Here is a 26,503-nt window from a genome sequence, read left to right as displayed (position 1 = left end):
TAATTGCTTGGTGATCTAATTCTCCTTAGTCTCTAGAGTAAGATGTCTAGTCAACCATTTCACTTGTCTAGGAGATTCCTAAATGTTGAAATTAAGCAATTGAATTGGCTTAATTTTTCAGTCCTCCTTGTGAAATGTTTCTAGTGTTAGTGCACTTTGTTCTGGAACAGCAGCTGTTATTAGCTAGCAGTGTGCATGACCAGAGCCTCTTGCCCTTATTTTCTGTGAGTATGTAACAATACTTCTAAACTGAACAGGTTTTCATCCCACTAGAGATAGTGTTAACACCCCATGATAGTTTGAAAACTTGTTCATGCTGAAAATCAGAGTACTGATCTGTGCTACTTACATCTTGCTTTGAGAGCCTTTTGATGATACTTTGATCCCTAAAAGAGCAGATATTAGGTGTTATACATCATCATAGCCTCTTAAAAGTTAACTAGAAATAATAAAGTGTAAGTAGATGCCTGTACAAATGGTTTCATGAGACTGTTACTGTGCACCTTTGTACTAATTCTAACCTTTAATTAACCTCTCCCTCCCCCCCCCCCAAAAAAAAACCCAAAATCACAACAAAAATACACACACACACACACCCCCCCTTGACTAAAACCATTTTCTTATGAATGGCTGGCAGTTTTCTAAGTCTTTTGTGATCATCCGGGACATGAAGAGGTTTTCTACAGTGTCATGTAGTTTAATTTTGTTTGGAAAGAATTTTTATTTATTTATTTTTAAAACTTGCAGAGTTAGCAATTGGGTAGTACCATACTAAATGAAATATGATAAAGCTGAACAGCTCCTTTCAGTTTATAGATCTGTAATTTTTATGTAGAAAGGAAAACTTAAATCTTTGTCTTCAGATATGCTGTTGTAAATAATTTGCAGCAATGCTTATTTAAGTATTGAAGCTGAATCACCTTTAAAACAGTTAAAAATCCATTTTTTTGACATTACTTTTCCCAAACTTATGTAGCCATGATGAAGGATTTTGGAGGTTGTTTTTCTTCACTTCTTGTCTGTGCTGTAATTGGTATGTTAAGCCCCTTTGCTCTATAACTGGCGATTTGGAATTTGATACTTTGTTCTTCCTATTAATTTAAATAATATTTTCCTGTTTGATGACAGAGTTTTGTCTAACAGATGACTGGCTGAAAAGAGATTAAGAAAAATCTTTGCTTTAGGTTAATGTCTCATTATGCTTAGGCCTGTGAAAGGGTAATATTGCACTTTGAGTTGCATAAAGATGCTGTGGTTGGAAAGGAAGGAGAGTGGAAATAAACTGTGGCCTGTGATAAGAAAAGGGCTTATAAAACATCTGGAAGCTGTGCAGACTACTAGAAAAAACTGGAAGTAGCTCGTAAGCCAGGTTAGAGGCATGCATCTTGTCACATTTGTACCATTTAATTACCCTTAAAAAAGGTAAAATCTATTTTAAAATCTCTGTTATTTGAGACTTGTCTGTTGTTTGAGACTGTCCTTAGTCTAAAGTTTTATTTTTGTTTGTTTTCTAAAGGGAGGTAAGAGAAGCAGGAAGCTTGTTTCAGCTCATTTGGTATCGGGGATTTGGTTTCATGGGCATCCAAACTGACATAGTTGATTACACACGAAAGGAGGAGGTCTTGCTCCCCTTAGGTTCTGGTGACTTTGATAGTCTACTATGAGTTAAATCAAACTGCTAATGCATTAGAAAGATACCAACTTTTGGGGTTAACTTTTTACTTGGTGGCTGAGTTGGCCTGGGGAAATGCTTTCCAAGGTCTGGAGTACTTTCAAGGGAAGTAATTGGACCAAAGAGGATTGGTGAGAGCAAGATATCAAAGGGGGACTACATCTTCATTTGTGTGGGTGCTGAGCTGATTTATCACCCTGCCTTGTGAAGCAACAACAATAAAAATGTAGTTGTGTGAGATGGCTGGGTTAATCCAATGTTTATCTGCTGCCAAAATGGGTGGACCTGGTTACCACTCCTTGTCTCAGCTATGAACTTCTGCTTCTCAGCTGTCAACATCAGTGCTTGTCTGATCCTTCAGAGAGCCAGTTCACCTCACCAAGATAATTTAAAAAACAAAACCAAACAAATAGCAAGTACGGTCAGAAAAGTATAAGAGCCGTTTTGAGTAAGGAGGTGGAACCATGTGGAAAGGAGTAAGTCTACCCATCAGATGCAGATTAACTAAAGGTTTTTGACTTCAGGCTTCAGTTTTGATACCCAGGTTGGGATGATTGCTACTGCAGTTCTTTTCCTCTGTCACCTTTCTTGACCTATAGTGATGCTTATGTGAAAAAGCCCCCTCTCCCTCCTTTCTTGAGGCATTTTTAGTTTTGAACCATATCAGCTTTCTAAGACACCCAAACATCATTGGAGGGAACAAGAGTGCAGCGGTTGGTTTAAATTGTTGTGGATCCTTTTCTTCTGGCTGTAATCTGACAGTGGATGAGTTTTGTCTAGTGATAAGAAAAGCCTGGAAGTTTTCCTCATGTTGACAGTAGCGCACCTCTGACTTTGCAACTGACAGCTGAACTTTCCATGCGGTGTGGTGGTTTAACCTTGGCTGGATGCCAGGTGCCCACCAAGCTGCTCCATCATTTCCCTCTTCAGCAGGACAGAGAGGAGAGAAAAATAAGATGGGAGGAAAAAAAAAAAACCCAAACAAACAAAAAACTCCTCATGGGTCAAGATAAGGGCAGTTTAATAAAGCAAAAGGAAAAGGCTGCACATGGAAGCAAAGGAAAAACAAGAGATTTATTCTCTGCTTCCTGTCAGTGGGCGATGTCCGGCCACTTCCTGGGAAGCAGGGCTTCAGTATGTGTAGTGGTTGCTCCGGAAGACAAATGTCAGAAATAACGAATGCCCCCCCCCGCCTTCCTCCTCCTTTATCTTGGCTTTTATTGCTGAGCAGATGTCATATAGTATGGAACATCCCTTTGGTCACTTGGGGTCAGCTGTCCTGCCTGTGTCCCCTCCCAAGATGTTGCCCAGGCCCAGCCTGCTGGTGTGGAGAGGGAAATGTTGGGAGAGACAGCCTTCATCCTGTGCCAGCAGTGTTCAGCAGTAGTCAAAACACTAGTGTGTTTTCAACACCTTGCTAGCTACCAGTACACAGCACAGCACTGTGAGGGCTGTAAAATTAACTCCATCTCAGCTGGACCGAATACACCCTATTCACAGGGAGTCACCAGAGCTGGAAGGGGAGAAGGAAGCAAGTCAGCTTTCTTAGCAAAAGCCATTTAACTGGCTCAGCTGTATCATCACCTGTGCTGTAGTTCCAGAGCTGCTTTTTTAATTGCCATGAGTGTAGCCTGCTACTGAAAAAAACAACCCTTCCCATTGCTATGTATTTTGTAGCCCTAGTCTCAGGCACATGCTAGTGTTTTGGGTGACTGTAGTTTTATGCTGGATTCATTTCTTGGTTTAGCTCACTGTGTAACCTCATGAGTGAGAAGGGAGAGGTTAGATAACCACTTCGCTGTTATGGCTTGCCGAGCAGTGAGATGAACACTAGTGCTGATATAAGGAAGGGGGGGTGTCAGAGGGTGCCTGGGCCAAGGTGGACAATAGCAAAGTTCTGGCAACCCTTTGCCTAGGGAAACTGACTGCAGAACAGCACCCAGATGAAGAGGAAGCTGTTAAGGGAGGCAGAGGAAGCTGGAGAACCAACTCAGCCTGATAGTTTGGAATTCAGAGCCAGACGGTACAACTACTGTAGCACAAGTTCCACTTCCCGTCACTGTTTGGGTACTAAGAAGTGATTAAGGGACCCTAGAATAGGCACTTGCAAAGAAGCACGCTGCTCCCCTCTGAGCATGTAATCCATTGTTTTAATTTGTTCCTAAGCAAGAGCTTTTGTTTACTGTGTGTGGTGATGAAGTTCCAAGCTTTGCTCACTTCTTGTTTCACGATACTAAGATTTTTCCTCTGGGGGTGGTTTTTTTGGAGTTATATTAAAGTAATTGTGGCAGTAAAATGGAGAATAAGTTAATAAATAACCGAATCTGTCCCTTTTGTGTTCTACAATTGACTATCATAAGACATTCAACTACTTTTCCCAGAGTGTCTGCCTCATTTCCAGTATAAGAAGTACAGTGCTAAGTGAACAAAATACATGGCAAACAGTCAATTTGCTTGTAGAGTTAACCAGTGTAGTTACTTTAAACCACTTGTATGCCATGGAATAGGCTGCCATGGAACTGTTAATTGATCTTTGCAGCATCTGTTTATGTCACAAAGTGGTAAACTGCTTGGGGGGTCATATACAGCTCCTGGTCCTGGTACAGGTTCCTGGCTGGCTATGTCTATGATAGATGGCACAGTCTGCTTAGGCTCTGAAAGAGAATGCACCACAAGCTTTTCTCATAAGAACCTTCCTGTTACAAACATGCAGTGTCTTAAAACTATAAAATTAAAACAAAATATTACTATTAAATGTAGGCAATAAAATATTTATAAGTACTACCTAAACCAGATTGTAAGCTAAACTTAACAAGCACTACAGCTTTATTTGCAACTTTTTGAACCTCTTTTTCAGTCAACATCAGTACAAAACTTAGGGACTTCCAGATGTTTTTTGCTGTAAGGTTCTGAAGTAGCAGGGATAGCTAGTTTTCTGTTTAGTGCTGTTTCTTCTGTTTCTGTGTGTGAACCCATCAGTCTGCTCCTGAAAGGCATGCTACATAGAAGTAACTAGAGGTGCAGTTGTCTTGTGCCGGTTTGAGACAGTGCTTGCATCAAAGGGGCTGTGCTTGTCTGTCATCTTTGTGCTGATGCTAGTATTTTTTATGTTCTCCTGAACCAACAAGTTGGTCGCCAGCCTTACAAGAAGAAGAAATATCAGATTGCCGTTTAAGAACTAGTGGTGGGACACCTAATCAAGTGTCACTGTTTGGTTTTTTTAATAAGATTTGTGCTTGAATATTGGATAGTTTTGAGGTTCTAGTTTATCCAATGATATTGAAATAACTTTGTAAGGTTAATGGCAAAAGCTATTCTACATTCTATTTCTGGTGTGATTTATAGGTTGTTTTTTGTAAGTGGGGTGGTGATTATGTTCTGTGATGGGGCAGCTGTATTTCATTGGTGGTATAAAAGTTACCTGTATATGCAAACAGTATTCTGTAAGTAGAAGAATTTTTAATATTTTAAGGTTCCTTAAAGACTTGTGTTTTTCTGCCCCTACAGCTCCAGTATTCCGGAGCTATTTGTCAGATAAGATCCGTACCTGCTTCCAAGCTGCTTGTGTTCTGACAGCTTGCTATCATAAGCCAGAGAGCTACAGAAAAGAGCTCTGTTAAGGTCGATGCTGCAAACTTTGCCTTGGGCTGTAGATTCATGCCACTCTAAGCTGTTGATCTGCTGGCTGCTGCGTTTCTTTTCCCTCATTTGAACTGTCTCTCATGCTTGTCTGACCCTACATTAAGCCATTTGCGTCTGCTTTGTCACTCTTCTTGTCAGGTTAGTGTGCTAACCCAGCAGACAACTGAAATGGCTTAGATGGGTTCTGAAGCAATATGGAAAAGGGGCCATGAATGTGTTGTAGGGAATAGAATACGGATAGCAGCACCAACACTTGCTTAGGCTGCTGGAACTGCTGCATCACTTGGGATATTAATCTCAGTGTGTCATCAATTTGTCACAACTCGTTTTGTGACAAAACTAAACGCAAGTCTCCTATTTCTGTGTGATTTGATTGAAACCGGCCACTGGTCTTAACTTTTTAAGACCAAAATGACAGGTGGGCAGTGATTACAATTGTATAGGCTTGGTTTCCTCATGAAACCATACTAAAAAACTTTGAGATGCTGAATTTAGCAGTAGAAGGATCAATGTCACTATATGTAAACTTCTGGTGTACATATCTTATGTCTTGCAGTATGGTTCTTTTCCTTATCCCTTTGTTTGCTGTCTTTCATTACCAGATATGTCACTTCTGATCAGCTGTTGCTGACCTCTAGTATGTGGCTAAAATAACCTTATCTTGCTGTACAGATAAAGCAAAGTACAGCAGGAACTTGGATGCTACAATATTTATTGTATGTTACGTGATACAGTTCAGATTTTAAATGTATGTAAACCAAATGTATGACTGTCAAATTTTAAAAAGCTGAAAATAAGAAATTTGAGCAGAACAGAAAGAATGACCCCTCCAAGTAAAACAACAAGAAAATTAACTGTAAAGAGTATATTTACACACCTGTGTACTTTGACTACTCCTGTTGACTTCATTAACTTTTCTGTGCTTTCACATACAGAAGAAATTGCCCATTTGCTGACCAGTGTCCAATTAATGTGATGTAGTTAACCGACTTGGGTCAGAAATCAGGATATCTGAGGGGGACAATGTTTGTGTTGTCAGTCTGGCTGTAATGTGAGCTCAGCTGTTGCCAGTTCTGTGTAGACTGTTTTTTTGGCCTAGTGGGAGCCAGTGGGCAGTAGCACATAGTGGTTGTAAGCAGCCATATATATATACTGCTGTTACCTCAGCTGATAAATTAGGAGATGGGGGGGTGAGGTGCTATTGAGCCTCTAGTTAGCTTGGAAGAAAGCTGAAAATACTGAAGGGGAAGCAGACATAGGGTTGTGAGGAGCAGCAAGACCTGTAGTTACTGTGGAGAGAAGATGTGAAACAATACTTTGAAGGTCTGTTAGGAAACTCTTTTCTACTTAATTTTAAAGGCAGAACTATTTTTTTCAAAAGAAGAATTAATTTTTGTTCAATTTTTGAAAATGACTGCTTTGACTTTAATGTTTCTGGAACTTTGAAAGCTGTTATGAAAAGGTTGCATACACTCAAAGTAGGTGAAATCTAATATCTCAAGTTCTAGTAATGAATTTTAAACAATATATATTATTCACTTTAATTTCTATTGGTTCTTAACAGACTTATTTGAGTTTGCTTAAAACTTCTTTCTTTTTTTTTTTTTTCCTAGGTGTTGGGAAATCATGTTTATTGTTACAGTTTACAGACAAGAGGTTTCAACCAGTCCACGATCTCACTATTGGTAGGTCTCTTTCATACCCTGCAATGCTAATAGTTAAGCAGCTAGGGTACCTCAGCATGCATTTATGAGTTTGTTGTGCTGCAATAACGTAGGATTTCTGCTGTATTAAGGTAGCAGTGAATCTTTAGCTGATGAATTGTTTTTAGTTAAAACCAAGTGGAGGCCTTTTTTTCTTACTGGGAAAGTACAATCTGAAACAATTTAAAAAATTCATAGCCATAATATCCCAACTGTCTCTTCAGAAAAGCTGAAAGCTGGACATGGAAACGGAATTGGCCAAGCTTGAAATGCATTGATGGTGATGCAAATGGCACATTTTGCACTGGGAAAATATTAGCCTAGCCACAGAATCTTGAAGGCAAGATACATATAAACTAAAGCAGAGTTAACCTTAAAGATGAATAAACAAATTTACTATTTGGGAAGACTAACTTCTGAATAGAGAAGGATTGATGTGTGAAGGTATTCACTGTTTGGAAGGGACAGGGGATTTTCTTCCTGACTCCTTAATTGGATATAGGCCATTTGTGTTAGGTACGATTTGGTATTGATACTAGGGGAAATGAATACATGTTGACAGAATGCATTGCATCTGATCTAACTACAGTAAATTATACAAACTTTTGTTTATCTTTCGACACAAAATATGAGGAATAGTGTGGGAATAAATTCTTCTGTAGGCAAGCTTATTCTTCAGATCAGTTTCAGTGTTAAGCATAACAGATACTAGCCTTTAAGGTTGCTGAACCTTCTTGATGTTGTTTCAAGAAACCTATCAGCTCTAATCATGATGAGCCTTGCACAAAATGTATCCCTGGTCTCTATTTTTAGTTTGTGCCCTGGAATAGGTTTGGGAGTACTGAAATAGATGCTTGAAATATAAATAAATATTTTTTTTCATGTCACAGAATGTATCAGCTTGGTTATGGCTTCCCTTTCTTTCTTGATGGTGTCGCTGTATAATTTAAATTCTTAGGCTAACATCAGTTTTCAAATATTTCTGAGGTCTTGGCAGCAGATAGGCTGGCTGAATAAAGAGCCTGAGTTCTTTAGGGAGGCATGAATTATTGTCATCTTTTCTTCTTTGGGCCTGCCAAATATTTGACACCTTATTTATCACTGATGCCTTTGGCAGCTCTGTCACATCAGCAAACTGATAGGCTGTGGGAAACAGCTTCACCTCAGCAGGGCGGTTGTAGTGCCAGTTCTTTGCCTGGCATATAGCTAGCTGAAATCTGGGGGCAGAACCTGAAGCTAATGGGATGAGGAGGTAAACCTAGATAGCAGCGTAATGAGGGATGTAGGAATGGAGCATGGGAAGCTGCTTGGAAAAGGAAGAAGGAGCATAAGCTGGAACTGGCCTCCTTTCTCTTAACTGATAGGGCTTGTGTGTGTTTTGACCAGGCGAATGCTTCTACCTGGTACTCAAACAGATTTAGAAAGAGAGAGATAAATAAAGAATGTGGGTTCAATGTCATAGGAGTGCCTGTGCAGGGTGAGATGGGGTGGGTTGATGTTACCTACTGCATTTCCAACTGATGATGTTAAAGCTCCTGAGAACCTGAGAATTTGAGTAATAAATTATTATTATTAAATAATTCCTGAGAATTTAATTGAATAAAAAGGTTTGCGTTACATAGGCAAACTTTTTTCAATATAATACAATGATTTTAGCCTGTGGAACTGCAGATTCTATTCCTGCTGTGAGCAACTCAGGAGAGAAGAAGGGAAAGTGAAATTGGACATGTAGAGAAAAAAGACATTTCATCTACAGTTGTGCAAAATTCAACCCCAAGTTTTAGTATAGCTAGCCTAAAATGTTATCTCTAATATTTAAGAAATTCTGAGAAATGTTACCTCTAATGAAATAAAAGATACGGGAGGAAAAGGGAGGAGTAAGAAAGATAGAATGCATAGAAACAGGTATTCTTCTGGTTTTTGACCTACATTCACAATTGTGTATAATTGTAATAGTGGACTCTAAAAGAACTTAAACTACAACACCTATCTCTGTTTTTCATTTGGAAACTGAAGTATCTGTTATTAACAGAAATGGAGTGAGGGAGAAGCTGCATGATGCAGTTGGGGAAAAAAACAAAACCAGAAAACCAAACAACAAAAACCAATCACACACACAAAAACCCAACCCCACAACATTTGTAGGTAGATACAGATAACAAAACCAACTGTAAACATTCTCTTTGGTTTGCCCACTGCCCTTGGGACATGCCCTTACTGTAAACCTGAACAGCTTCTATTCCTTCTTTAAGAGAACAAACTTACCATCAAACTCTGCATGTTGTTTCAAATTCAGAATTTTCTCTCAGTAGAAAATGAGAGTTCCATCTCTCATTTTGATGGAACAGGATAAATATATTCTATTTTTTTTCTATGGGGTTGTGTGTAGAAAGTAAACATTTAGGATGATGGCTGGATTTAAGTCAGCAGCTCTATATCTGCATTTTGAGATCAAGTAGTACCTGTGGTATTGACACTTGTAGTAGCCCAAGGATCTTCCCCTGGCTTTGCAATCAACTTCAGAGACCATTGTTATTCACCTGGTTCCTCCTTTCTGCTCCCTTCCCCTTCTTTTAAGTTGTTTCCATAGAGTTACTGCAAGTTATTTGGATGGTGAAGAGAGCACAATGTTCTTAGGCCCACAGCTTTTATTTGGCTTCGATATCCTGTGGGGGGGAGACTGGTTCCTCTTTGTCCCCTTCCCTGAAGGTCATTCTGCTGAAAGCAACACTGCCGCTTCCCCCCCCCAATATTCTAAACAAGCTTTTGAAGAGACATTTGGAATGCTTCGAATCACAGCTGCTTAATTGCAAGACTTCAGTCCAAATCTAGACAGTGACCAATTTTAGACAAAACTTAAGCTACCAGATCTTTTTTTTTCTCCTGAAATAATGGATATATGAAGCATAGATTAATGCAAACTTGATAGCCTTTAAATATGTCCGCTATCTTCTAGGCATTTGTCAGATTTTTATCTACTATAGTAATAGCCTCATTTTATGCTTAATTTACTGTTAATCATCTTAAAATTGCTTTAAAAGACAGTACAAAAGGCTGTATTTTTCCACTGAAGAAATTCCTTTTGTTTATTTGAAACACATTAATTTTTTCCCCTCCCTTATTACATTTGATCTTTAACTAGCTAGAATTTTGGAAGCACTTTTTTCATAAAGGCAGATGAGTTTTAATGGATACAGTAATAAAATTAATCTTGGTGACATTTGTATGCTCAGTAGAATATTGATAAAGAATTGTAGGTTTAATTTCTTCTAAACTGACTTCAGCAATCTATCGTTAGTAGAGTGTTAAAATAACTGTGACTCTTCAATTTCCTGATGCATTCATATGGACATGTTTTTCTCCCTCTGATCTAGAGCTACTAAATGGTTTGGAAAACTTTGTAGGAAATACCTCCTTGACACTTGATCTGATTAATGCATTTTTAAAGCACTTGGAAAGTGACAGTTTTCTTCCTTCTGGAAAACTTTCCAGCTCTTTCAAGCAGCTGGGAAATTAACTAAAAGCAGACTGTGAAAGAGATTATTTCCTACAAATACAATGTTGAGTTAACTTAAACTTACTTTCTTGCTTTTATAGCACTTGGCATTCTTCTTTCTGATACATGCTAATAATGTAATCTTCTGTAAAATCTATTCAGGTGTAGAATTTGGGGCTCGAATGATAACTATTGATGGAAAACAGATAAAGCTTCAGATATGGGATACGGTAAGTAATAAATCATAGACATTATTTAAACATATGGCTCCACTAGCTTTCCCTTTGTTCTGGTTAAGCTCTCTATCATCAGCACCCATGTGAGACTATATACTTTGTCTTGCAGCTTTCTTTGGTTTCTATGAAGATTAAAAGTTTGCTAAAATTTCCTCTTTTAGTGTGATGTATTCTTAGAAGTGCAAATTTCTGCTGTTTGCACTGTAGCTTTAATTCCTCAAGTAATGCTTTGTCAGATTTGTAAGACTGGAATTTGTGCTACCTCACTTTCTTGTGAAAATTTTCTGTATTATTGAGAACTTTTCTCTAGTCTTTCTCGGGGTGTTCATGCAAGGTCTGGTTAATACAACATCCTGTTGGGAACTTGTGATATGTCTAATAGTTTTAATCAAGAATTCTCTAGAGGAAATATTTACATTTCCATTGTAGAAGAAAAGATAGGGCTCACTGTTTTCATAGAAGAAGACTTAAGAACTCAAGTTCACTATAATCATGAATATAGTAAATACTTCCAGTCCTTCCTTGATTGTCTGTAAAAGCTTAAAGCTTCAAAAAGCCTGCCAAAAAACAGACTTTGACTTTTGAGGGGTTCAGGTTAAGAACATACATTAACAAAGTCAGCAGTTTTCTTCTTGTCTGTCACTTTACCATAGAGCAGTCAGCCTCAATGTCTGCACTTGTGATGCAACGGCTTTAAGATGCTCAATCTGATAGCTATGGCTTTCAAATGTGCTTAACTGTTCCCTAACGCAGGGGTGTCTGTTTCATTTTCCAAAAGCATTTTAGGACACCTTTAGAAACGGACAGGTACGCGAGCCATAGCCTCATGTATGTGCTCTTTTTGGTACAGCAAATCAATGAAGGGAAATACATTCATCTGTGCATGCCTACATACAGGCATGTGTATGTAAACTGTAAACAAAAGCAATATTTTAGCTAACTTTGTAGTTAGATCTAAAGTACCTTACTTATTTTACAAGTTCATCACTTGAAATGGCATCTAACACCTGTGCCTTGGAAAGTACATAGATATTCTCCTTGGAAAGGTATAGAAGAATATGGTCAGATTGTGCTTACTTTAGGCTTTTTCTGCCTTGGGCATTTTTACTATAGTAACTGTGGATTACTGATTACTAAGGTGGCTGATCATTTTTAAGTTTAGTAGGCAAGCAAATCTGTGTAAACAGTAGCTTCAGAAGTGTACTTTTAGTATGTACTGTGACTCCATGAGAACATACCTACGTTGGTCCTTGTTTCCTAAAATTGGGACAGATTCTCTGTAGACAAAATTACTAATTTTACTACCAATGCAGCCACTGTCTTTCATTGACTTTCAAATTGATTTTGTTAATGTGCCGTTACCTGCTCCCTGAGTACAAGTAAGTTTCAATGATTTTTGAGTAGATTGTGTTTTGATTAGTGCCTCTGACTCAGTGGCTCTTTGCAATCTGTTTGGTTTCTTGAATGCTTGCAGTGTCCGAAACCCAAAATTTCAACGGATTTGCTTTTGATTATAACTTATAAACTCTTTTTGGGCAGGGATTTTATCTGGCTAGCTTCTTAAGTATAACATACATAAATTAAAATTATTCATTAAAAGCTTTCATGTACTGAGTAGACTGTATGCTTGTGTTGTAGTTAATAATTTATAAGTTGTAAGCAATGAATGACTTAGTATATTTGCCATAGTTAAAATTTAAAAAATTAAATCTGATTTTTAAAACACAGGATATTTCTATTCTAATTCCATCTTGGCTTGTAAGTATATCTAAATTCCACTGTCTCAGTTCTGATCTTGGGTGTAAAGGTGTTGAAGGAATAGCAAGATAAGAAATATGATGAGGTAATTGTCAAGAGATGTTTTACTTATGAGTGTTAAGGTACACAAAGATAAGGTCACATAATGACCAAGGTTACTATGTCTGATTGTGTATCTGGGTTGAGCATTTCCTGTATTTCTCTTTCTGTTAGCATCGGTAACAAGTAGCAGTTTTTGCTGTCTCTGTATTTATTAAGCTGTAACAATTTCTGTTTGATAAGGGAAAGTTTGTTTTAGGCTTAGCATAAAGGAAACAGGTGAAACATAAATGTTTTCAGTTGGTGCTTACTGAGTCACAGCACTAGCACTTCTCAGTTTTGCTACTAGCCTTACATACCTGCTTTTAATCCATTACTGAACAGGAAGCATCTTAAGCAGAAGCATAATAAGTGGAGAACTGGATAAAATTTGTTTTGCCTTGTTAACAATGAATAAAGACTTGCTTTCTTAAGAGAATCAAACACTTTAATTCAAATATTTCTGGCCAGGTATTTCTGTGGAAGGGTGCTCAGTTTGTGTTGTCTTCAGCCGATCACTGCAGCTCCAAGGAAAGTTATATCTTAATGGGAATATATGGAAGCTGCAGCATACCTCACTGCAGGAATATGTCATAACTGACAGGGGAAGCTGAAGCTGACACTGTTGCATGCCTGTGAGATCCATTTGTGTGCTCTTCTTATGTCACAACTCAAGAAGATTTGACTTTTTCATTAGCATCTTAGTTTGGATCAGGAGTGTGTTACAGAAGGTAGATCTGCTTACTGCAGTCTGGTTTTCATGTGGGAGTATGCAAACTGAATTCCTTTTGGATGGTATGCTCAAGGAATGCATATATACCCATTAGAAATTGTAGTCCAGTATTTGGTCCTGTGAGCTGGTAGTCTAATAAAACTAGTCTGAAAAAAAACCAAACAAAAATAAAGCCAAAAACCCCCCAACGATTCCTTTCCCCCCCAAAAAAAAACCCCAACCCAAACACAACCCTAAACCACCAAAAACAAAAACCCCAAACCCCCCATTCCATGAAAAATATGCAGTGTGGCCCTTGCATATTTATTATTAGGTGTTGCGGTCTTGGCTCTACTGCTGATCATATGTCTACACCAGCAAATAGTGTGTCCTGTTGTTCTCTCCTAGCTGCAGGCTGCTCCTGATCTCACCACTGCTGGGCTCCGCAAGCTTGCTGCTATGTGTGCTGTGGCACGCCCAGGTTTTTAGGTCGTGAGTCCTTGGGTTTCACTTTGCCTTTCTGATGCATTTAGGTCAGTCAAGGGGAGTGCAGGTATTGGACCAAATTCTTCATTTGTCTTGTCTGTCTTTAATCTCTAGATTATTTCCTTTCCTCTGTCTTTAGTCTTAGTAGTGGTTTTCAATAGTTGGATAGACTGAGAAATATTTTTGTCAAAACTAGTTAATTGGTAATTGCCTACTATGAGAAGTTAGGCTACTCTTCTGTGGAAGTGTGGTATCTGAGCTAGTGTCAGTTGCAAAAATAACTTTTAGGGAACTAGAAGTGGTCTACAGAAGCTGGTAAGGATCAAAATGACCGTTGCGGCAGGTATCAAGCTTTGAGTTTAAACAAGCTGTGTAGGTGAGGTGGTTTGTCTTGTGACAATGTAATACTTGAAAAATACTAGAATTGCTTCTCCTCAGAAAAACCTCATTGTTAGAGATACTGGTCTTGTTACCAGGCTGAGTCAGTAGCCTTCATTTTGTTTTTGAGGGGGATGTTCTGTATTGTATTGACTTACTAACAAGACATTGTTGATGAGCAAAAATAAATTCCCTCTTTCAACTACTGCTTAAGTTCTCTCAGACACTGCAGGGGGAGAGATCATTGATGATACTAAGTAATACTACTTATGTTCTCTAAATTAAATTGATATGGATGAGATTTTTTTGTGTATATTAAATACAGTAATTTTTAATATCTATTTCTGCTTCAGTTAATGGAAATCTGGGATAAAAAGTTTATTTTCGTTATTATGTTTCTATAACACCATAGTCTTGCTTAGACTAAGACTAGTCTTGCTTAAACTAAGACTAAAGATCTGAAATAGTTTATTTTTTATAAGCTAATTGCAAATAATTTCTTGGTTTCAATACAAATGAGCATTCTAATTAAATTGACAGTGTTTTCTAGCAGTTAGAGCTTGCACAAAAAAGGCAGGTTTGTGCAAGACAGAAGGCATAACTGTTGAAGGCATGTCTCTTTTCCCTAAAACCATGGTGTGGCTTATCTGTCCACTTTCAGATATTCTGAATATACTAATCCTTCTTGGAAATTCAGTTATTTTTCATGTATTTACAAATGCTTTGGATCTGGTAGAACCAAATAAGGTTCCCTTAATTCTTTAAGTGAATATTCATTTCATCTTAATGATACTAAGAATTGCTAGGATGTAGCGTACACCCCCAAGAGTTCTTTACTAGTTGTCTACTTCATGATATTTTCTATTTGTTTTGGTAGTCAGAGCATATTTTTATATTCATGGGCAGTTGGTGAGTAGTTCTACTGAATTTTTATTATTTTAACTCTTTAACCATTGTACCTGCAAGAATGGGGCTATATCTTACAGCTCAAGTTGTGATGACTCAGTGCTCATGGCCCTCTGTTTTACTGCTGTGAAGTAACATCAAGAACTTGTAGAGGATCTATGTTGGTTCCTGAAACTAGTTTAATCATCAGTTCACAGACTGTGTTCGCCACTATGTGGGAGCATTAACTTATTTCTGGATTCATGGATTGGGCAGGAATTTGTCCATTTAATAGTTACTCCTATTGCACTTTGTGTAATAGGACCATCATCTGAACTTCAGTGCTGGTAGCTAATTATTGTTCACATCCGTGATAGCACTTTAGGAAGCTAAGGTAACTTGATACACCTAGATTAATGTTCACGAATCTTTGTTTATCATGTGTTTAAATGTATTTGGTTATTGAAATACTGTATTATTGGAATTTTATTCTTTTACTAGTTATAGATTTCTTGTCAGTTTATCTGAGGCTTTTTACTTATCCAAGCTTTTGCTTAGGATAAGACCTTAGATGAAAGGATGGCGAATCGCTTCCTTTTTGTCAGTAGTGGAACTCCCATTTTAGTGAGGGTAGCTAATTAAAACCTAAAGGTTTCAAATGTATTTATAAACTGAAATAAATCATAAGAGTACTTCTTATGATGGAGGGGTAAAGCTTTCTGTTTCTGTGATAGGTTAGGAGTTGCACACCTTCAACAACATCAGAAGAAAAGGCATGTGTGCAGATGATCTGTATTTAGACATATGTACAGTTTCACTCATTGGGATCTCTAGTCCCCTTGAAATTTCAAGTCTTACTAGGACCTTGGCAGGGTTATTCTGAAACAACATGTAACTTGGCTGAATCCTCCACATAAATTCTGACACTTTCTTAAATTGTTATGGAGTCTTCTTCATAAGCATCTTTAGTTCTGTTCTTGTTCAGGAAAGTCTTTGCTGGAAAGCAGCAGGGTTTTATTTTTATACTACTTTTGTGCCTATTCTCTGTACTATGTGCTAGTAAATCACCTTAAAATTCTTTTTGTTCTGGAGTAGAGACCTGATTGCAAGAAAGATTAATGCATTTGTATAAGCAAGTTACCATGTGACTAAAAGGTTGTTAATTTATGTATAACTTTCAAAACTATATTCAAAGGTATGTATTACTCTCTTTCTGGAACATTTTGTTCCAGGGATCAACTTTGTGGAGTAGTTCCCAACTGGCGGTTGTCATAGGTAGTGTGACACTTGTGTGAGTTGGTTGTTTCTTAGATGTTGTTTTCTGTACAGCTTATGAAAGTGTAAACAAGTTTAAATGAGTAATAATTCCCAATGCGAATGCAGCATTCTGTCATTGGGTTTGAACATAGCACACATGTATGCCCCTTTTTAAAAGTGAAGGGGTCTAGAGCTACTAGCTATGGTGCATTATAGTTTCTCATTTTTCATGTATACTAGAAATTTCCTCTTAATAAAAACTGTTGGTCAGCTTGGATGTTGAAGGCCTGCTGGAATGCGCACAGGTAACTTTGTCCTTGGAGAAACTTTCCAAATTCTTCAGTGTCAAGGATAGAGCAATCGCTAAAAGTAATGGACTGTTTTGTAGAGGCTTTCTTTTTTTTTTTTTTTTTTTTTTTCCTCCTTCCTTAGATTATAGATTCAAAAATATGCAGTTAAGGAGCTTGTAAGGAACCCTTTTTGACAGCAGAGACTTGCCTGCACATTTTGCACCTGACACCTACGTGACTACACCACACACTTGAAAATGACATGGAAATTTCCTATAGGGATGGTAACACTTGGAGCCTTTTCTCAAAGGTACCACAGGTACTGTGGCAATGGTAACACAGTTACATAGCTTAAATGTTTCGGAAAGCTTTAGTGCAGGCCCTAAATCTATGTGTATCCTAGTGACCTAAGATGATTGATAATACTTCATATTCTGCTTACGTCATTATTTTGAAATTGTGTTTTGGTCTCTACTGAGGTATAATTAGAGAAGCACATGGGATATATGTTCTACAGTTCAAACAGGAATGAAGATTTTTGTACTATTTTGAAGACTTGTAACTCCTAGAACTATTATGTTAAGTCTCTCATATATCAGAAACTTTTTTTTGTTAACCAATATGATATGAATTGTAAAAGCCTACAGTTCAGAAAATAGCCCAAAAGAATGTTACTTAGCACTTAAAATATCACTTATCAGAGGCCCACATTTTTTTCATGATTAATGAACTACTCATGTCAGAGCTAGCACCTTTTTCTCTGAAGAGAGAAGATGCATGTTCAGTATGCATTTATTGGAACCTTGTCTGAGTTAGAGTTTCTACGTGTGAAATGGCTGTCATGGTCTATCTGCTACCAAAAAGATCTTCCATCTTCCCACTTCCACTGCAGCGTAACTCTGAAAGTGGGTATAACCAGGGGTTGCCTCAGAGCAAAGGCTTGTGTTGCCTGTACCAGCTGTAATATGGCCTTGGGAAATACCCTGTTTAACATTCATTTAGTGGCTACTACCACTACTGGTCCTCCACTGAGCACTGGCACAGGTTGCCCAGGGAGGTTGTGGAGTCACCATCCTTGGAGATCTTCAAAAGTTTACTGGACACAGACCTGGGCCACCTGCTCTGGGTGGCCCTGCTTGAGCAGGAGGGTTGGAACAGGTGACCTCCAGAGGTCACTTCCCACCTCAACCATTCTGTGATTCTATGAAAAAAGTGGGTTTTCTTCCCCATATTAAAAAGAAGTGCTGGATTTTGGGGGAACATGGAAGGTAATGTGTTAATTCCACATAAGGTAAAGGGCTTTTCTCTGGTATCAAAGCTGTTTAATTTATACTGACCTTGCTTACTGCTGCTGCTTACCTGTTGCTCCTTATGGCAAGTAGCTAAACTTGGTTTGGTCCTACTTTGCAAGACTGATAGAGTACAATTATAACACACTTTTAAAAAAAAAAAAAATGGGTTTGTCTAATAGTGTATGCTTTTTTTTCCTTTTGTTGTCTTTGAAATAACTTGTCCCCCTTGGGCAGAAAAAAAAGGAGGGGCAGAGAGGAAATAGTCAGATGAAAAATGCTTCAAGTAATAATGATACTAAAAAAACCAAAGCTGTGGAGTATGTTCTACATGCCTAACCCTGCTATGTTGACCTTCTAGATCTCTCATTCAGAATAATACTGTTAAAATAGACAGTAAATTATATATATATAAGGTGTTATTTTATATATAAAAGATAGATATTATATGAACATAAATCTCATGGAGTTTATTTACAGAAACTCAATTTTCTTCTGTTTAGAATGAAAGGGAACTCGACTATCTTCTTTGATGAAGAAGGGGTAACGTTGTCCACCCTTTCCCCAGTCTTTCCTTCAGGAAGCAATGAGACACAATTAAAAATGTTATAGTATTTTCAGGATTTAGATAACAAACTTTTGTAAGTAAGTGATTCTTTTAAGAACTCACAGTTCTTACATTCTTGTAAGGTCTGCTAGAACCTCTGACAATCTTGGCTGACCATGATTAATTTACTCAGGGAAGCAAGCAATTTCATATGTCAGGGTGGAACTTATGACGGTGAAACAGGCAATCTTAATGTGGTAGGATAAGTTCACTTCGTGTATGATTTTAGGCAATACATGGAATACACTGGTAACAACTTGTTTGTTGTCCAGTCAGGAGGAAAATGTTTTACGCATCTAGCGTGCACTTGAGCTAGTCACCATACTAAGAAAAAGTTTTAGAACTTAACAGGGCTTCTGGGTTGGGAACCAAGTATTGCGCTAAAAACTTGGGGGTTTTACTATTCCTTGGTGCGTTCTAGCAGATTGTCTGTATTCTGTTACCTTAGTTTACATAAAGATGCACTTGGACTCTCAGCCAAGTGCGTATGCTAGTGTATTCTAGTTGTGTTGAAACTATTAAATATATTGTCTGTGGTAACTTTTGCCACTGGAATGGATAAGATAGTGTTTTCTTAAACTGCAGTAACTGATTATTCTGAAAGATAAGGATGCTTTCTGAAGGCTGAACATGTTGAAACTTGTGCCACTGATCTTGTTCAAAGACAGAATCTAGATCAAGTTCTTCTTGAATTCAAGAAGACCTTATGTTAAGAAAAGTACAGTAACTGTGAGAAAAGTTCTCTGTATGCTAATTTTGTAGGTAGGGCTAAAGGGTAGCTTGTATTTGATAAATATTTCATTATTTTCATGGTTTCAAATCAGAGTAATTTCCTATAGCTCTGCAGGTAACTAAATGTATAGAAGTTGGGGTTTTTTCAGCGTTAATATTAGTATTTCTTAATCATGTTCTGTGTTATCTTTTAATTATGCTAAAGCTTCTGTTATTACTAAGTATTACAAGTAAATGTTTGTTCTAAGAACTGTCAGGTGCTAGATAGTGCTTCTGAAAAACATGAGCATGCAGAGCTCAAGGTCTGCAACTATGAATATTTATTTTTCAGGACTGTGTTCTTTTGAGCATATTCCTTTAAGTGCTGAGATTTTTACAGAATACTTTTCTGTGGGAACTATCTAATTTATCTAGGATCTTTGAAGTTTTTCACTAGTGCATATGAAGATGACTGTTGCATCCTGTAGCTGTTTGACAAGCATTATTTATCAAGTACAGAGGAAATTGATTAACTGTGGAGCAGAATTGTGTAAAATTGAATTCAGAACCATTTTCTGTTTTTTCATCATAAAATGATTACTGAAAGAATTCCATCTGAAGACTGTTGAAAGCTGGCTGCAGTTTATGATATAACGGATAAAATCTGCATCCTTGGCCTTCCAACAACCTTTACACCAGCAGATGGTGGGCGTAAAGATGTCATTCATCATTTATTTACAATGGGCTTTATTTATTCTAGTGTCAACAGCTGCCCCAGGGAGCGGGTTATTGAATTCAAATGTGAAGCTCTGGGTTATTTGCTTCCTTTCAAATTTGTCTTCAGAGCTTAGTTGCTAGGAGTCCATTCTGTGCTCTAATAATGATTCATGTATTGTGAAGCCATTCAGTAAATTGGGTTGTCAGGGATTGCCAAAAAAGGTTTAGAGGTCTTGTTCCGATTTTTTTTTTTTTTTTTTAAACAGCACTGTGCTGTAGTTGGTGTCTTCTCCTTATATGCCTTGCTAGAGACTGTCTGATTTGTTCCCTCTCTGACTTCTCCTCCGTATTCTTTCTTGTCCCCATCCTCTCAAAAGTAGAATTCTATGATTCTGTGATTCTAAGTTTGTGCTTTTCGGTACCAAAAAATAAATTTGATATATGAAATACTGAAACTTTGTCTTCCTTCTACAGGCAGGGCAGGAGTCCTTCCGTTCCATTACAAGGTCATACTACAGAGGGGCAGCAGGAGCTTTACTAGTGTATGACATTACAAGGTGAGAATACCAAGGAGATATAACTGGATTAAAATAATATGTCTTTGTAGAATTATGCTATGGTAAAATGTGTTAAAAAGCAGTGTTAAAATGTCTGCTTTAGTTTGGCTTTTTGTATAGTTATTTGTAATCTAATGGTTTGCCAACTTTCCTTGAGTGCTCAAAATCAAGATATAGCCTACATAACCCATATGCTTCCAATTTTCTCTGTATAGTAGTTGAGAAAAAGTATATGTAAAGTCTCAGGAAGAATAAACCAAAATATTTTTATAAACTATTTGTCCATGAACATCTAGAATACCTTTATTGAGGAAGACCTTAAAAATATTTCATTAATTCATTTTTATTGTTTTTATTACCACACGCTATAATTTTTCTTTAATTATAGCAGACTTTTTACTGAAGTGCCATTCTGCAAAGGAGCAAAATAGTAAAACATCAAAGTTTTTGGTTACATAAAAATATCAGGAAACTTCTACCGTTGCTCTGTTGATGAGGTTGGAAAAATACAGGTCTTAGTGTGATTTTTGTAGCAGGTGTTCAGAAGCGAGTAAGGTTTTCCCGCTGTATTGAATAAAGTCTCTGTACAACTTCTTATCTGCAAAACTGTGGGTACTGTGGCTGGCTTATGAAAATGTTCAGGCTCCAAAATCCTATTAGGGTGTCTGGCGCTCTTTACGGATCTTGGATCTTGTTGCTGTATTAAACAACAACTTTCACTAGAGATTTCCTAGACATTTTTTCCTTTTGTTCCCCATTTATTTTTAAAGACCAGGAAGCAATGTATTCTTTCGATTGGATTTCCAGCAAATTAATCTTTGATTCAGAAATACATGGTTTTACTCTTGCAAAATCTTAAACACGTGATTTAACATGTGATTTAATATTCAGTGTATACATTCTGTAAAATCTGTAACATGCCATATTCTTATATCTTTATAAACTGAATAATGAATTTAGCAGCAAAGTCTTTTAAACTCACAGAAAATTATCAACCATTTTCTGCCTTCAGTAGAACAAATATTACTATAGACTGTGATTATTCATATTGTTGTTTGGTTGAGGCTGTTAGGGACTTACAAAATCTGCTGAATGGAATTTTAGATGTATGTAAAATTACAGATTCTTACAGCTATAAGAATACTCTTTACTCTTTGTATCAAACATGTTTTCAATTATATTTTAGGCAGAGTTCATTAATGCTCCTTGTTTACTGAATTCTTCTTTGCCTATTCTCCCTCTCACAAAGGGATTACTAGCTTTTATCCCTGGAGCATGTGTACTAATAAATGAGTCAGTTACTCAAGTAGAGAAGCTGACTAACAGAAAGGAAAGAGATTTCTTGAAATACTGCTTTTAATTTTCATTCTTTTCCATACTTAGGAGGGACACTTTCAACCACTTGACAACTTGGTTAGAAGATGCTCGTCAGCATTCCAATTCCAACATGGTTATAATGCTTATTGGAAATAAAAGGTAAAATTTAACCAGTTAGGATTTTCTAAGTGGTAAATATTTATGAGTTCTCTGCATTTCAGCTTTTGTGTTGTCTTATTTGTAGATGGTATGTTAACTTTAAATTACTTTTGGTCACTGGACATAGTTCTGTGGTGAATCTAAAATATTTCCTTTTCTAATTAGCCTAATTCCATGTGCAGCACGTGGATCAGCTACCTTATGTTCCGAGTACCATTTTTAGAAGTAATTTTATTTTAAAAGGATTGACTGTGAATGCATAAAGTCATGGATTATATGAATTATTTTTCTCGTTAGGTTTTTTACCTCTGGAATCATCATTTAGAAGCACCTAGGTCTTTCCCTTATAAAGAGAATATGACTCCTAATTATAGGTGTTTTAAAGTGCTTTAGTTTTTGATTGAGTCACAGCAGAGAAAATATTAAAAAAGCCCATACTACAGGATTCACTTCAAGAACTTTTCTCAAATGTAAAAAGTGCATACCTCAATAATTGTGTTTCCTATTCTGTATGTTTTAGCTGGGGTTGGGGGCAGAGGATGCTTTTTCACCATTTCCTGGTGAATTCAGGCTGCTCTTAGACACTGGCTGATGAAAATACAACTAAAAGTATTGGACAGGTTTTACCCAGTTTCTAAGCAAGTACTTACTTGATCTTCTCATCACCTAGACTGTCCAGAGTTCTAAAATGGTTTCCTGTTGATGCTGAGACTTTGATCTGTATTGAAGGTCTTTATAAAAACACATCAGTGAATACGTTAAGTTTATCTGTAATTTTTCTAGTTCTCGATCCAGTGAACTGTAGCATCATGTCTAGATTTTTTTGCTGGATGTAGTGTTTTTCCAGATATCAAAAGCATCATCTCAGAATTTAATAACCTATTAGTTATGGGCCTTTACCTAATTGACCTTAACTTATCTCCATGCCTCAGCAATTCTTGAAGGTAAAGATGCCAGTTGAAATAATGATGTGTATGCTTGTCCCTTAGAGTTTAATGGTCAGCCAGATCATTTCTTAGATACTACTGAGAAACAGCCTTGTGGTATAGTTCAGGTTTTGCTGCTCTGGCCTGTTCACCTCCTTCTTTTTTTTTTTTTTCCTCCTATTTTCTTCTCCTTGCCCCTCAACTTCTACCTCCCACTGAAAAACATGTTAAGCATCAAGTAATTGTGAAGCTTGTCCACGTTTTTATACATAATCTGGAAAGCTACTAATTACTTTTTTAATTGAGGAATGTGATAAGCATAGTCTTCACAAATTAATATAAAAATGTAATCTCTTTTATTAAATGAAGCTTTGGTAAGCCCGTGATGTCCCTGACCAACTGTCTATATGCTTATGTGAGTAAATATATGGTACTGAGAGAAACAGTAAAGTGTACTGTTTACTTGAGATAAGTATTACATAAGTCTGCATACTTAGTTGACATCTGTAACTATTCCTGATTATTCTTAGCTGTAAAACTAAATTTTTATGTCTTCCATTCTGCCGATGCAGACTATACCACATGATTGTATATTATAATACGCTACTTGCAGCTAGCTCAGTAATTCCCATTTACAACTAGGTTTTATTCAAATTATAAATATACTTAAATTGTGTATTTTAAGTTACAAATTAAAGTGCCACATGAAGTAAAAGTTCTTTAAGAAGCTTTTTAAAGGGGATTATTTTCAAGCCTCAAAGAGGAGGACAGGAAGAAAACTCCATCAATTATATTGCATTATCCTGAAAGTATGTTACAGGAGTTCTTATGGTAGGGCATACTACTAGAGGTGGATGGAAGGAAGAATGTGTGTACTAGCATAATATTTTTGAAGGAATAAATTTTGTTCTTATGAGTCCCAAAAATGCACTTGATATAAGTTTGTAGTACTGATTTATTGCTGGATTTGAAGAGTGAGAATTTAATCTGAAATATAATAGCTGGGTTTTTTTTAAAAAACATTACAAATACTAGTGTTAAAGCATGACAAATACTGTACTTAATCTTCTTTCCAGAACAAAACATAGCTATATTGATCTAGTAAGACCAAATGCTTCGAATTATTGGAATGGAGAGAGGAAGACAACTGTGGTTAGTAGAAGCAGTTAAAGATCTTTAAGAATATGTTTAGATATCAATAGTGAGTTTTGACTGGGTTATCACTGCAGTTTTCAATGCAGCTGCACTATTTCAAGTCAAAAGGGTTATTTCTGTTCTATCATGGAGATAACACTGTAGTGAATCAAGGTTTTAAAGAAGATATTTTTGAGGGTAGCAGCAAATAAAGACATTGCTCAAGTTCAAAAATATGTCAGATAGCTACTTCGGGGACATGACAATGGACACCTTGTTAAGATCTCGTAAGCCTGAGGCTGAAATACTGGGAATACTTACATATAATGAACATCAACTTTAAAATTGTTTTGCGAAGACATTTCTTGTATCCTTATCTTCAAATGCTCCATGTTTTAAATGATGTGCTGACTTGTCTTGACTGCATAACTCATCTAAGCTAGCATGTAGTTGTAAAAATAACAAAAAACTGCTTTGCTGCAAAATCGGTGCCACAGTGAGTATCATTTATTTTGAATATGTGTATAATTACAAGGATGGCAGAACTGAAGCCCAATATGATGCTTTTTACTGGTATTCTGGCTGCAAATTAAACCTCTGTGTTTGCATGCTGGTTAGTTTAAAAATGTGTATCTGAGAAGATATTTTTACATGCACAACTTAAATAATAACATATTTAAAGAGTTTCATTTATGTAGAAATGTAGCATTGTTATTGCTTAAGATGCAATGTACTTGCAAAGAAGGACAGAATCTGTGTGCTTCTTGCTCCTAAAGAAACTTTAAAAAGTAAGAGTGAAATACTTATGTGTCTGTATGACTTACAGAAGTGAACATTTCTAGTTGTCCAGTACCAAAGGGGTTTTTTTCTGTTCTTTTGCGTAATATTTAACTTTGATCTGAACTGCTTGGAAAGCAGGAAACAAGAAATGGCGTAACAGTCACTTCCAATTCTTCTGCTGTTAGAGGGCCAGGCCTGGAGTTTCAAAACCTAAATGCTAGCTTGTTGGGAGAAAACAGATAATGTAGTTCAAAATAACTTATTTTTGCTTTTAAGTCTTTTTATCAGAACAGACATTGACTGTAAGAAGTTTTGTTACTGAATAGAAAAAATTAACTTTATTTTTGAAATTAATATCAGTGAGAAATTGTTTATAAAACTCCATTATCAGCTCAGCTTTCTAGTGGATTGGTAGATAGCGTTATACTAGAAAAGAGTGATATTTACCTAAATGACAATGTCTAAACTTAGCATTGAAGGAATAGCTAGATAAATATACACACATCCCATTGAAAGCTGTTTCATGAAGTATCTATGTCAGCTAGCATTGATAGTTCAAGCAAGTGTGATGTCTGTGGCTACTCCATGTACTCTAAGTGCAGTATATGTAATTCTACTTACAGAAGTAATTCTGCTTTATGTAAGGGTTTGAATAGATATTCCTATGTACGTAAGTTCTAATGGGGGCTCTTGGCTTATAAGGATGTCTCTGAAGAATAGTATTTACACGGACAGGTTACACCGTGCAGCTAACTTTTTTTTTTTTTCCCCATCTTAGTGATTTAGAATCTAGACGAGAAGTCAAGAAAGAGGAAGGTGAAGCATTTGCACGAGAGCATGGACTTATCTTTATGGAGACATCTGCCAAAACTGCTTCCAATGTAGAGGAGGTAACTTTGCTGAACACTGATATTTTAGTAAAACAGTTGTTTTGAAATGTACTTTGTTATTTGTACAGATACTAAGGTTTTGGATTCCTTAATTTGAATTAACCACTCTTTATATTACGAGAGAGACAATGTCTACTTGTATCTGGATAGTACTAATTACATTGTTGAGACTCTAGTTATTAATATACTTGTTGTTTGAGGTTTTTTAAATATTTGGTCAGAGAAATGGGTATTTCTGTCTGCCCTGAAATCTAAAAAGTAAAACTAGAATAGATTTGCTAGTCCAAAGCAAGTCAAGCTATTGGTATCCTTGTCAGATGGTATCCTTGGCAGATGTCAGTTTAACCTGCTCTAAAGACGTCTTAATATTTCACAAATTCTTCATAGCAATCTGCTGCAGTGCTTTGCTATTTGTATTGTTGTCCTCTTTCCCCTCTGATACCTAGCAGGAATCTTCTTTGCTAGAATTTATTTTCCTGTCCTCTGCATAGCTGCTGAAGAGGTTATTATCTTGGTTGCTGTAGTCTGCTATATATTTGAATAAGTTTTACAGTGTTTGCTACTTTAACTTAAGTCTTTTGAAGTTTTGCTTGTATTTCATATTTCTGGACACATGTGTCCAGATAGATATTAGATATTTAGATATTGTGTTAGATATTTCACCTTGATTTACTACATGCCTTTCTTGAAGGGTGGCTCAGGTGGGCTGACCTCAGCCAGCAACTAATTGCCTGTCCAGTTGCTCACTCACTCCCCCTGTCTGGCGGGAGGGGGGAGAGAACCAGGAGAGCCAAAGCAAGAAAAACACAGGGGTTGAGATAAG

General features: G+C 36.9%; 1 protein-coding gene across 1 annotated transcript in view; it reads left to right on the top strand.

Moving 5' to 3' along the window:
- Window positions 1-26,503, top strand: part of RAB2A (RAB2A, member RAS oncogene family) — a 45,118-nt gene that overhangs the window by 3,976 nt on the left and 14,639 nt on the right. Inside the window, exons 3-7 of the mRNA XM_075744030.1 lie at window positions 6,928-6,999; window positions 10,676-10,743; window positions 20,392-20,474; window positions 21,858-21,950; window positions 25,569-25,680. Of these exons, the coding sequence (XP_075600145.1) occupies window positions 6,928-6,999; window positions 10,676-10,743; window positions 20,392-20,474; window positions 21,858-21,950; window positions 25,569-25,680 (428 nt within the window). The remainder of the gene's footprint in view (window positions 1-6,927; window positions 7,000-10,675; window positions 10,744-20,391; window positions 20,475-21,857; window positions 21,951-25,568; window positions 25,681-26,503) is intronic.

Source organism: Balearica regulorum, chromosome 2 (genome assembly GCF_011004875.1).
Source record: "Balearica regulorum gibbericeps isolate bBalReg1 chromosome 2, bBalReg1.pri, whole genome shotgun sequence".
In the NCBI taxonomy this organism is placed as follows: Eukaryota; Metazoa; Chordata; class Aves; order Gruiformes; family Gruidae; genus Balearica; species Balearica regulorum.
This window is presented reverse-complemented; position numbering and strand designations above follow the sequence as displayed.